This window comes from Alligator mississippiensis, chromosome 8 (genome assembly GCF_030867095.1).
Source record: "Alligator mississippiensis isolate rAllMis1 chromosome 8, rAllMis1, whole genome shotgun sequence".
NCBI classification, from domain to species: Eukaryota; Metazoa; Chordata; order Crocodylia; family Alligatoridae; genus Alligator; species Alligator mississippiensis.
In genome coordinates, this window is record NC_081831.1 from 73,953,454 (window position 1) to 73,967,149 (window position 13,696).

General features: G+C 45.2%; 1 protein-coding gene across 2 annotated transcripts in view; it reads left to right on the forward strand.

Moving 5' to 3' along the window:
* TBC1D8B (TBC1 domain family member 8B) overlaps window positions 1–13,696 on the forward strand; it is a 56,330-nt gene that overhangs the window by 471 nt on the left and 42,163 nt on the right. For both annotated transcript variants that reach the window (XM_014601123.3, XM_006275481.4), the window contains exon 2: window positions 13,445–13,555. In XM_014601123.3, the coding sequence (XP_014456609.1) occupies window positions 13,445–13,555 (111 nt within the window). The remainder of the gene's footprint in view (window positions 1–13,444; window positions 13,556–13,696) is intronic.

A 13,696-nucleotide genomic window follows, 5' to 3' on the forward strand; every position in this document is an offset into this window, starting at 1 on the left:
GACGCGAAGGTCCGCTAGGTGGGACGCGGGTTGTGGCGGGGAAACCAAAAGTGCCACAGTTTTGCTTTTGCACGTTTAAATCGCCCGCTCAGGGACCACCCCCTGCTCTTTGACTGGCCTCTGGGGGCCTCCTCTCTGCTCTTTCACTGGTCCCGAGGGACCCCCCACTCTTTGACTGGTTTTGGGGGCCCCCCCGCTGCTCTTTGACTGGTCGTGGGGGCCCCCCCGCTGCTCTTTGACTGGTCTTGGGGGCCTCCCCACTGCTCTTTGACTGGTCTCGGGGGACCCCCCACTCTTTGACTGGTCTCGGGGGCCTCCCCGCTGCTCTTTGACTGGTCTCGGGGGACCCCCCACTCTTTGACTGGTCTCGGGGGCCTCCCCGCTGCTCTTTGACTGGTCTCGGGGGACCCCCCACTCTTTGACTGGTCTCGGGGGCCTCCCCGCTGCTCTTTGACTGGTCTCGGGGGACCCCCCACTCTTTGACTGGTCTCGGGGGCCTCCCCGCTGCTCTTTGACTGGTCTCGGGGGACCCTCCCACTCTTTGACTAGCCTCTGGGGACACCCCTTCCCCACCCCCACTCATTGATTTACTCATCGTAAGATGCAGAAGGTCGAGGACCGCTGCTCTAGGTCATCTCCTGTCCCTGCTTGGCGGGGCTTCGTGCCATTGGCATCAGGCTCGGTTTGTGGATGTTTTGGGCGAATTCCTCCCTCCCGTGTTATCCCAGTGTCGTGGGAGCGACCTGATTATACCTCCGACATCCTGTTCTTGTGTACACGTGGGGTTTGCAGAAGCTTTCCTTTTCTGTCCTGTTTAACTCAGCTGTCTTTTTTTTTTTCAGGGCAGAATAGACTTGCGCTGTATAGATTGTACATTAAATGTGTATGCATATGCATGCACATGCACCGCATGCTTGTGAAAAGCCTTGTGCAAAACTCTGTCTGTATTTAAGATTAGGTTGTAAGAGATGTGAGCACATCATTGCCATCATGACACTGCTGGAGGCGGCCTGGGATAGCGCAGGAAGGAGGAATTTATGTGTGTGTGTAAATATACACAAAAAAATGCAAAAATCTAGAATTCTTGGCTCGGAGATGATTCTCCTAGGAAATTGCAAGAAAAAAAAATCCCAAAACGCATTTAGTGCAAGCTTTCATTTAACACAGACTTGCTTCATCAGATGCTGTGAAAGGACATGCCAAGCAGTGTACATAATGGAGAGAGTGAGCCAGGTCTGAAGCAAGTCTCTCTGCTTCTTTTTTTCCCCTCGGAGACCTGAGGAAGGGGGCCGCGGTTCCTAAAAGCTTGTCTGTGTCCCTGCCAGCTCTGCAGTTGGTCCGATAAAAGATATCCCCCAACAGAAGACCTTGTCTCTTGAGATTATTAAGATATTATTCTTAATTTTTCACCATCTTGTTCAATCCTGGTTCAGGTTTCAGCAGAGGAAAAGCACTGCTAATGCTGCTGACTGATGAATTCCAGCTCTAGAGCAGGCCTTGCTGGGTCTGGATGTTTTGTCCTTTTGTGGGCATTTGGATTGTTTTTGGGGAAAGGGTGGGATGGAAGCAAACTTAATGACACTAAAAACTTCCAGAAATGCTGCAGCACATGTGAAAGGCAGGTTTGGATGCAGGAATCAAGGGTGGTCTGGATCATGAATGCTATCACACAAGTATCTGGGGGTTGGCCACAAGCTCTGCTGCTCCAGAGGGGACTAGTGTGAGTGGAGATGGAGACAGCAACTGCACTTGCCAGGCAGATGAATGCTTTTCCAGGTGAATGTGACTTACTACTGTCCTTTCTCTGTATCCTCTTAACTTTGAACTTGGCATCTTTGGAGAATGAAGCTGGCCATCCCCAGCATTTCCTGAAGATTATCTTTCTGTGGGAGGGCTATTTGTTGTAAATTGTGATTAAAGCAAAATGAGGAGACAACCCTAGAATTAAAAAAAAAAAAATGCCCTCTTAAAAGTGGTCTTTACCTGAAAAGCCATCTCTCTGGGTTTATAGCTGCTTGCTATAGACACATATCTCTGAGTTGCTGCTTCCTCTGAAGGAAGGCCTGGTGGCTGGTCCTACGTCTTTTGATGATACCTGTCAGTCTGGAAAGTTGCTTGTACAGACATTTTCCAACTCTTTAGCCTTTTATCTTTGTCCTTACACACAATGTGTCTGTTTCCTTCATCGTGGCTTTAGTTACTAAACTTACCTAAAAAAAGTGTCCTTGCTCAATGGCTAGAGAATAAATTGCAGTGAAACCATAAATACCGAGGGTTAGAAAGAGATGAACTGTGAAGGGCTTGCTATTTTTTTTTAGCTACATATGCTTTTATGGCTTTAAAAACATTAAGCCTCTGAAGTATACATTAACATAATTTGCTGTTTGTCTGATTTATGCTAGATCTTCTTATTGCCTGGTGTCATACAAGAGCATTAAAGGCGTACATTAGAAGACTCGGCAAGCGACTCCCTATCTCAGCTCAGATAAAACTGAGCACCACTTTGCTCCACTTAGTGACCTTGTCTAGATTATGCCTTTTAAGCAAGATCCCTATCATACAGCTTAGTAGTTCTCAACCAGGGTGCCATGATGCACGTGTTGCCATGGCGCAGCCAGGAGAGCTGCCCCACACACAGGGCTGTAGCTTGCGTGCAGCCCTCCTATGTTGGGGCTCTCTGATGGCACCAAAGCAGTCTGGAGCTTGTGCGGCAGCCCTTCCCAAGCTGGCCCTACCCAGGTGTGCCTGTGTTTCTGAGAGATGCCATGCAGGGTCCAGCCAGGAAGGGCTACATCACGAGTGAGCTCTCCTGCCTGCTTTTGGATGATCAGAGAACATTGATGCAGGAGGAGCACGTGGGTGTGCCGCAGTCCTTCCTAGTCTGGTTGTCCAGCAGGCGTGCGGGGCACTGTCACCTGGTTTGGGAACCACTGCAGTAAGTTGTGGCAACACAGCAGTGGTTCTCAGCTGGGGGGGCTGCCACATTAAAAAAAGTTGTGGAAGGGTGCCTTGACTGAAATGGTTGAGAAATATGTTGTTGTGTATGTGTGTGCTTGTGCGTGCAGGAGTGAGAGAGAGAGTCTGGTGGGACTTTACAAGGTGAGAGCCCATTTTTACAAGAGCTGGTCATATTATGAACTGATAAGGTTTTATGCTCGCAAATAGCATAGTTAATCCTTGGTTTGTAACTCTGATGGGGTGTTATACCTAGAACTGGCAAGCACATGCTTATTTGTTTGGGGCCAGTCTGGTATGTACTGTTTGATATCTTTTTTTCTTCTTTTAAACGAGACCTTGCCTAATTATGGTACTGTAACCTGTTTGACTGGTTCGGCTTCCTGGTGATTGTGTGAAGAGGAAAATCTCAGCGTGCATTGTTTCGTGTCCTGCAGGTACCATTCTGTACCCATGTCCTTTGGCTGTTTTTCCTCTGCAGTAGCTCTGTGGATAAGCCTTTCCCAAAATGCACTGATAGAGGTTCATTAATCAGCAGATATGAACATCAAACGCAGGTGTGGTGGCAGAAAAACTGTGATGGGCTATCGCCTGGCATTCTGATCTGGCCAAGCATCCTGAATGGGTCACAAAGAAACCTCTGTACTTATAATGTAGCCAGGGTCTCAGTAGCAAGTGTGTCTGGAGAAGGAGTGTACGAGTGCTTACCTTAGTGAAATACCCATCTTGCAGTATGCTCAGAGCTTATAAACTGTATAGGCAGAGCTTATGAATTGTCTGTAAAGGGTATCAATTTTGCCCTAACAGTGTTCCAAAGTGTCCAGCAGAAAAAACAAACCCCTTTTTATCTCCATTTTTATTTTACATTACTTCAGTTAGACATCATATGAGAGATACCAGCAGTTATCAGCAAAATATAATATATGCCATTTTGGAGTCCTGCCTTCCACTTGCACAAAAATATTCCAGTGTTTTACTTGCAAACAGCTTTTTTTTTTTTTAATATGTTGCAGAATGAAGCTTGAGCGGGTGCATTTGTGGCTGGACATAGAGGACTTTGAAAAGTGGCTGTATTATGAGAGATTTGTGATAATTGAAAATTTGTGTTGTCCTATACATATTTCTCTTATGAGGAGTGTAGGGAATGCATGCAAGTGTCTGATCCTTGTTACATTGTTGCATTCAAACCTAGCAGGTGAATCAGAGCAGGGGACAGGCTAGTTTTGCCCTGGGCTAGTAGTGTTCTTTGTTTTTGATGCCTCATCTGTTTGATGGGGTTCATGATTTTTCCATTTGTAGTGTGCCAGCACCCGTACATCTCAGACAGGATCAGGGAAGGCTAGATTACACTGGGTGCTGTATGAGTGCAGGACTGAGTGGTCTGAGGGCCTGGAGAAGTGGAGGACCTAAAGAGTCCAGAGAGGGGCTGGGAGAGAGACTGAGGGGCCACTGGTAGCCAAGGAGGGGTTGTGCAAGACCAAGGGGTCTGAGGGCCCAGAGAGCGACTAGAGGAGAGACCGAGGGGCCTGGCAGCCCAGGAAGTGGAGAAACGGATGGATCTGAGGGCGCGGAGTAGAGCTGAGAGACGCCGAGGGAATGGAAGGCCGAGAGAGGGGCTGCATAAGCAACTAGTAGAACGTCTATGAGGTTGCCACCTGCAAGGCATGGGGCATGGTGTAGGGGAGGTACAGAGCCATGCAACTGGCCCATAAGGCCTTGACCACAAATATGTCAGTCTCTATAATAAGACCAGGGCAGCCTCTTCCCACACTCTTTATAACAACTAACGTCAGGGTGTGTCATAGAGCTACCCATAGAGCAGGGTATACAAAGAAATTTTTTGGTATCCTGTTGCACTGTACACATGTATAATAAAGAATAATCCATGCATTAAAAATAATATTTAACTGGGAAACATGCATAGAAAGCACCTGGCAATTCTCTGATGAGAAGCACTTGTTATGTACTACTATGATTTGTTTTATGACATAAACCTAGAGAAATATGGAGTGGCAGCCCCAAACAGATATGGGCCTTATGCCTTGTTGGCTGTGTTGGAGCAACTTGATGTAAGAGAGAGTGGAATTAGTCTTTCTGCTTTGGTAAAAAATTTTCTGCAGCAAAGTAAAGAAGTATTGATTTTGTTTGTTTGGTTGAAGAAGCAGACCATATTGCTGGTGCAACAGCGAATTGCTTTACCATCAAGGAACCATTTCCCCAGAGTTGTAAATGGTTTCAAAATTATTGTGTCAGTTTATTTCCTTATGTTGGCAATCCAACCACTAATTTTGACAGGTAAAGAGCTGCTTATAGGAGCTTTGGGGTATACTCTGTTTCAAAGCTGTTCTGCTTTTCTTGCTCTTTTATTCTGTTTGAAAGATCTCTCATGTTTTTCCTGGGATATTCAACACCTTTGATTTTGGAGATTCACAAGCTTCTGTTTCCCTAAGTCACAGTCCTTTGTGAGGACTGGGTAAATCCTCCTCAGAATATCTCTTAGCAAGCAATATCGAAAGGAGTCACCGAAACAAGAAGTGTGAGATACTTGGAAAATAGCTGTTCCACCTGCCCATTGCTTCTTATCATTTATTCATGGTATAGTTGTGCCCACAGGCTCTGGGCAGTCTGGGATGCCACTGAGCCAGGCCTGTTTGGTCAGGTTTTTGGACCTATACTCAATGCCAGGGAATTCCCTGGAAGGAACCATGTAGACATTTGCTGCCTGTCACAAATTTAGGAATTACTCTGGTTTTGTGTCAGGGATTCATAGATTGTCAGGGGCTGGAAGGGACCTTGCAGATCATCGGGTCCAGCCCCCCAGCTCTAGGCAGGAAGACAACTGGGGTTAGGTGACCCAGATGAACAAAAATAGCTTGAAGTATATAATTAGCAGTGTCTTGTTAACAAAGTGAGCTCCTGAACACAAATAAAGTTTGCCCTGCTTTAGTGAAATCAAAAAATGAAGCCAACTTTTGGTCATCATTCTGCAGACAAATATGTTATTTTAAGTTTCTTTGCTGTATGTGTGACTTTCAGGTATAAATAATCCTCCTTGTTTGAGGCCAAAATGTGATTGTTTATGACTCTCTCTCTCTCTCTTTTTCCTCCTCCCCCCATAAAATTACCCAGCTGTAATTTGGTAACTTGAAGCTGGTGCCTTTTTGAGAGATTCACTGTCCTGATCCAGCAGAGACTTGCATATATATAATTTTAACTTGGCCGAAGTCAGTGAAGCTGTGAGTAACATCCTGGTTTTGTTGACCTCAATACTCAGGTTTTGATAAGATTAATAAAGCCTCAAAAATACAGTAGTACTTTTCATATCTTACCTAAGGATCCCAAAGCAGGTTGCAAGTAAGTCTTTCAGCACCATTTGAAAGAGGTGGTATTACACCCGTTATATGTGAATGAGGAGTTTAGAAACTTAACTGTGGGGAAGTAGAGATGGAAACTGAACATAAGAGTTCCCCGATCTGTCCCTTATGTACTAACTAAGGCAATTCCTGAAACTGGAATATTTCTTATTTTATGTTTTCTGCCCTTGTATGTGAGTTCCACTAAGTGAATTCATCGGATGGGTCTGAATGGATGTTGAGGCTTGTTTAACATGCAAGATTTATTCCCTTGTTTTTTCTGGTCTTGGCTGCTCATTGATTCTTTGTGTATTGGTATGACACAGGCATGCTGACTCAGCTGAACGCTCTTCCCAGCATCTGAAACTCCTAATTTATCATTTGGAAGCCACCGCCTAAATGAGGCCAATTTTAGATTGCTGTTATATGGATCATATAATTTAGTTGCTTTTAGACAATAATGACCAGAAGGAGGAAACTTACTAGTTCAACATCATTTGAATGACACACCTAGACTTACCCCTAAATTCTTTTGAATGTAAAACCGATATGTAAGTAGAAGGGGGGAAAAATCCTGAAAGCTTTGTTGGATGCATCGCAGTGATCTGTTTTGGGATTCAAAGTCTTTTCCTTGAGGTTGGTATAATCTGAATGTTAGAGCAAACAGCTGATTCTGCTGATGGGAAAGACTCAGCATTGTCCCAGTGGGAGGGAAGGAGGTTGGAGGAAGGGGAAAATACCTAGCAGCATCCTGCTGGCAGTGTGGTATCATGTAGCCTAATGAGCAGTCAACTTGTCTGTCTGTTCTTGTTTGTTGTTCTCAGGGTGGTGTTAACACTACCTCACTTGGGCAGAAATGTTTTCAGTCTTCTGGGAATTCTTTAATGTAGACTGCTGCAGTGGTAGTTTTTAAGTGGTGGCTCTGCTCTCTGTCTTGAAGCTAGTAATACAAAAGAAAAAGATTGATTATTGGCCACTGAAAGCAGTGGCTGCTCAACAAACCATAGGGGACAGCGTCTGTAGAGCTGGGAAAAGCTGATTCAGGTTTTCTGTGGTCCCTACAAACAAACCATTATGAGTGGATGAATAATTCTTCATTTTTCAAATGATGGATTCATTAAGGGACTTTAATGATCTGCATGCATACATACATACTACAAATTTATTCTAGGAATAACTTTTTCCCCCAGATATCCAAGTATCATACACAGTACACACATTTAAACAGCTCTCCTTCAGAAAGTACTTCTGGGCCAAGGCACAAAGAAGAACCTGCTCTTACAGATGATTAGCATATGCCAAATGATAAAATATGCTGAATGTATGGCTCAGCACTGTAAATACCAGAGTATAGTCAGGAGCCTATACTTTAGGCACCCATGTTTGAAAATGACCACTTCCTGCCAGAATTGGGTGTAATTTGTCCCTCTGCCCCCAGTGCCTTTAGGCTTCCTATAAGCTTACAAGCTTATAAGATGACGATAAAAGTGTGAACTTTGGCAAGATTACTTTTAATCTTAGGCTGTCATAAAATACGGCTGTTTCTTCCTGTCTCCTACACTTTCCAAAAAGTTTCTGGCTTGACATCATTCAGGTGGTGTCAGGTTGGCTGTATTTTGTGGTCTGCAGCCTTGGGTGTGAATCTCTTTCCAGTATAGTTGATCATGTGGACTTAGTAGAGTGCCATTTACTCCTGCACAGATGAGTCCAGCCCTTGAACTTTCCAGAAGAAAGCACCCATAAAAGGCAGCTCTTGCTGAGATGCTCTAAATTAACTCAGCAGATTCTCAGTTATGGCAACACCAAAAGAGTGCTGCGGCGTTCTAAAAATGCATTTAAAATATGTAGGGCCAGATTCAGTTCTTGGTGTGATTGCACAGTTCTATGCCCTGTCACCAGTAAATTTGATCCATAGCATAGTGAGTATCTAGCAGTTAAAACCCTGTTGTTGCAGTGTTCTTTGTAAATGGACCTTTGCTCCTACAGCGTCTCATTAACAGGGATCCGGGTTTTCTGTTTCCCGTGGGAAAATAGAAAAAAATGCGGATTTCCCCTTTTAACTGAGAAACATGCAGATTTTCCACTTCTGCAAAAAGTTCTCTGTAGACTGGCAGAGTTCCAGGCTGCAAGGAGCTGGGGGGAGCGGTAGGAGGGCAGTCAGGCAGGGGTGCCACATCCATGTACATGCACATGTCCGCCATGCAGCCTGGAGAGCAGCTCCCGCAGGTAAGTCTGAGGTGGGAGGGAGTGGGGATTGAGGCCCCGTAGGGAGGGAGGGAGGGAGGGAGGGAATTGGGCAGGGCTGGAGCAGGGGCTTGGGGCCCAGGGCCAGAATGCGCAGCTGCTGGGCCCCGGCGGGGAGCGGGATAGAGTCATGGGCAGCTCATCTAGGAGGGTGGGGGGAGTTGGCCATCTCCCTGCTGCTGTGCACCTTCCTGCGGGAGGCAGAGGAGGCACATGCCCCCTGTGGTGGGCCAGTAGGGGGAGCTCCTGCGTTGAGCCTCCCACCTCACTACGCCTGTCCACCTTCCAGACTCCACGTGTCTCTCCAGGGGCACCTAAGCCCTAGCAGACCCCCTTTCAAGCCCCACTGCAGAGTCCAGGGGTAACGTGTGCTGCCACCACCTCGAGAAGGGACTGCCTGGGTCCTGTGTCCTTGGGGAAACACAAGCCTAATAGTCCTATGGGTACTCGACCCAATACAAGAACTTAGGACACTTCCCCAAGTCAGGGGGCAAAAAGGATAGTCTCCCTTAGTCCGTAGACCCAAGGGACCTCCTAGGCATAATTAAACTCACCCTTCAATAAGTCTCCTACACCAGTCACAAAGGAGAACTTTATTGGTTACAGAGGGTAGGGTTAGAATAGGGTACAGGGTAGAGCAGTATCAGAGAAATCCCATAGAGCAAACTCCTGTGGCTGGGGCAGCAGCCATGGGGGATACTCAGGAACAAAGAAGAGGTGTACCGTCTGAAACTTGCTCTCTCTCTCAAAACTCATGATCAAGGAACTGCTTGCCTCCAGAGGGAATCTCCAACAGCCTCTGGATGATACTTGTAAGTAAGCTAACTGAGATCCAACTAGATATATAGCTTGCAGTAGCTCAGATGCGAGATCAAAGGCTACCCCACCCACAGGAGTTTGCTCTATGGGATTTCTCTGATACTGCTCTACCCTGTACCCTATTTTAACCCTACCCTCTGTAACCAATAAAGTTCTCCTTTGTGACTGGTGTAGGAGACTTATTGAGGGGTGGGTTTAATTATGCCTAGGAGGCCCCTTGGGTCTGCTTCTATTATAGCTATTACATTATCCTTTTTGGCCCCCGACTTGGGGAAGTGCCCCAAATTCTTGTATTGGGTCGAGTAACTGTAGGACTATTAGGCCCGTGTTTCCCTGAGGACACAGAACCTAGAAGGTCCCCTCTCGGGGTGGTGGCAGCACGTTAGCCCCTGACTCTGCGGTGGGGCTCAAAAGGGGGTCTGCCAGGGCTTAGGCGCCCCTGGGGAGTCATGTGGAGTCTGGAAGGTGGACGGGAGTAGTTAGGTGGGAGGCTCAACGCAGGAGCTCCCCCTACTGGCCCACCACACCCCCCAGATCTGTGTGCAGGATGGGGGTGGGAGCAGGCTGCCTGCTGTAGGCTTGGGGCTCCCTGCCCTGCTGCCCTCCCCTGGGGCCTCTGCGTCCCAGTGGGTAGGACCCAGCATGGCAGGGCAGAGCGGAGCTGGGCAGGAAGCTCCTTTCTGCTGCAGACCCTATGCCACCCTGGCAAAGCACCACCTGCCTGCCCAGCAGCAGGGGGGTGGCAGTGAGGAGTTGTGCCCTTCGCTGCTTCTAGGCGGGCAGGGGGTGCCTTGCCATAGTGGCATGAAGTTCCCACAGGCTCTGCTCCACCTTTGCTACCCATGGGGGAGGGGGAGCCAGGCTCTGCAAACCACTCCACCACAGCAGCCACTGCCTCCCGTGGGTGGCAGCCAGGGCTCGGGTGCTGCTGCAGCGGGCTGTGGACCTGGGTCTCTGGCCCCATAGCCTGTCAGCTGGGGCCCTCCTCTGGCAGGGCTGGGGTGGGGATGCTGCAGGTGGGCATTGAGGGGCACAGTCGGGGCCCAGGGACTTGGGGATGAGTGAGGGGCACCAGCAGGGCTGGGAGGGTTGTGGCTTGGGAGTGAGGGGCCTGGATCTGTGTCCTGGTGAGTAAAGGGCCGGGGGAGCTCTGATTTTCCATGATAACCCCAAATCAAATACCAAAATGTATAGGTACTTACACTTTATTTTATTATAGTGATTGAGGCACTGGTAGGCTTTCAAATTGTTTTCAAGTTGTAAACATATCAATAAAATATTGTGTTCAGTTGATACCTATATATAGTGATGTTTCATTTTAATTGCAGATCTTGGGGGTTTTAATCAGAGAATTTGCAATTTTAAACAAAGAAAACCAGGATCCCTTCTCATTCAAGTGATTTAAGAGTTTCATCTCTGCATAAGAAATACCTCTTGTGTCTCTGCTGGTTGATACATGTATCTATTATTGCACCCAGTAATAACAGGCTTGTGTTCTTCAGAATGTTTTCTTTACCTTTTCTATAGTGCACAAACTCTGCTCATTTCACGGCTGTATAAAATGACAGACCCTGGTGGTAGATAATTTATTTTACCTTTAAAACCTAGTGTGTTGCTAATCTTTACAGTAGATATTGACTGTGCTGGCAATTTGAATACTGCTGCTTTGTTACCGAGCCTCGTAAGATTACTCCTTCCAAATGAACTCTTGCACCTTTTACAAGTAGCGACTCATATCCCTGTGCCATATTTCATAGCAGAAAGCAATGGCACAGGGAGAATGGAGAGAGAGATGGCTTTGCCTTAGTATATATTTTTATTGCCAAGTTTAAAACAAGCTCAGTGTTATAATTTGTTCAGTAAGCAAAAGGTCTTCAAATAAATATGTACTTTATGTTTAATTTGTAATGCAAAGCTTATAAATTGTGGAAAATGCTGATTTGACACAGCAGGTATGACCGTGCTCTTTTGTATTCCACAGAATTATGTCTGCAACATAGGATTTATTTGCTTGAATTAATTTACTGATCCTTAATTGCTTTTGTTTGGTCTTTCTCATAATGTGTCCTTATTTTGTTAGGAAGAATTATTCTGATAATTTAATAGCCACTAAAAGATAATCTCTTAATGTGAAATTGTGCATGACCTAGTTACAAATTAGGCAGTGCTGAGAAGGACTTGCCTGCATTTTGTACCTTCTCAGATCGGGGTGTTTATGGTTCATTGCATTCATTGTATGTTCTCATGCAACTAACAGTGCATTTCCGAGTTTAATGGAGAGAGAAATGAGAAATTTTGTAGGGGTGCACTGATAAAGACTTTCGTGGCTGATACCCAATTATTAACCAACCTTATGGGCCAGTACCAATCTGATATGGAACCGATATATCAGCACACCTCTAGAATTTGGTAGAAGAAAAGAGTCCAGGAGGGAACCAGATTGATAATGGTGGAATAATTATTGATTGGTGGAGTTATAACAATGCTAATTCTGACTTGATGTTAAATGTCTGGATCACATAATGACTTTCACTTATCTGTTTGAGGATGTATTGAGCAGTCCTTAGGCAAGAGCTCCTCTTCACTGGAGACTGTTTCCACTGTTTAGTAATTTCTGGGAACATGATGCAATTCTGTTGACATTACAGATGTAGAAATAATGTGGGGTATACTTAGGTTTCCACATCTTCTCTAGGAGTCGGAGTAAATGTAATCTATTTTTTTATTAGTGGTATATCTTTACTGTTCTAAAATAAAACATTTGATTATGAAGTCAAACTAAGAAGGTATTCATGAAACTGAGATCTCTTGTTGATCTGAATCTTCCTTACAAAGGTGTTGTTATAATCTGAAGTTCCTTGGAAGTAATTCTGTGGTTGATTGCTAAAGACAGACTTTGCTTAATCATCCGAACCCAAAAGCATAGATTTTTTTTCTATGCTTATTTCTTTTCCCAATTTTAATTGACCTGATTCTTAATTTTGAAGGCAACACTTGAAATAACTTAGTGAAGTGCGAATATCTACTACTTTACTGTAAAGGTTTGGGCAGTCAAAGTAAAATGCAGTGATGGTGTTTTTCTCATGAAATTGTTCATCCCCAACTATGATGCAGCTCTCACTTTAAAAATCAATATTGTTTGACTTTGGTCAGAACTCTGCTTAAAAATGCTTAATTTATCAGCATGATTTTTAAGCTGGAAACAGAGTATTATAGCTATTAGATTTTGGAGGGCCTGACACCTATGGGAATAGTGGATCTTGGATAATGTACATCCAGAATACATATGGGGACAGGATAAAATATCCATGTTTCCCCCTGTCAGCGTGTGGGTGGTCACTAAAAAGGGCTTGTGCCTGGGCTTCTAGCATGTATGTGATGGACAGCAGTCATTGTGTGGCAGGCAGTGGACTTGGAACTTGCAGTATAAGGAGGGAAGACATCGGGGGCAAGTAGATCTAGGCAGTGCATATGGCCTTGTGTAATGGGTGGGTGGGGTAGGTGGGTCATAGATAAAGGAAAATTCTGTAAAGTCCCTTATCTTGACCACCCAGCAATGTAAATTCACTGAGATAGAACAAACTCAGAATAAATGTTCCTTTAAAGCGGTGCACAAATTAGTTATGTTTGAGGAATATAATTAAGTGGTTCACATGGCACTGTGTATACAGATAGACCCATTGCATGCTGGGAATAGTCATTTACAACCCCCTTGTACTATTTGCAATTTATACTTGTGTGTCCATTCTGTAAGTATCCTGGAAAGGTTCCCAACCTTCAGATCCACCTGATAATGGTCTAAGCTGCCCTGAAATCTCCCCAAGGATCTCCTAGGCTGAATACTATTTCCCAAAGCATTTATTGCTTTCCTTTCTTGTTGCAGAAAAATCTATTTTTATTGACTCCACTACTCTGTTTCATCAGGATCATTAGGATAGGCCTGATTCTTCACTCAGGCAAAACTCTCCTTGGCTTCCTGAATAAAGAATACAGAATCAGAATCTGCACGTTTGTTACAAAACTTACTTTCAAGCTGTTCATTGAACTTTCTAAAACTTTCTCAAACACAACAGGCCTTCTCGTGGGGACGCTAGATGCAGTCTTGGATTCTACATCAAAAGTGGCTCCATTTCGTATCTTGCATCAGACACCAGATTCTCAAGTCTACTGGTCCATTGCTTGTGGTATGTATGAATCCTTATTTAGAGGTTAACTGGTGTTGAAAAGGGGTGTTTCTTGTTTCACTGAGACTGTAACAAAGAAAGGAATGTGAACTTGTGCTGGGGCATCATCTCTCTTCCCCATCTAACTTAATTAGGCTCAAA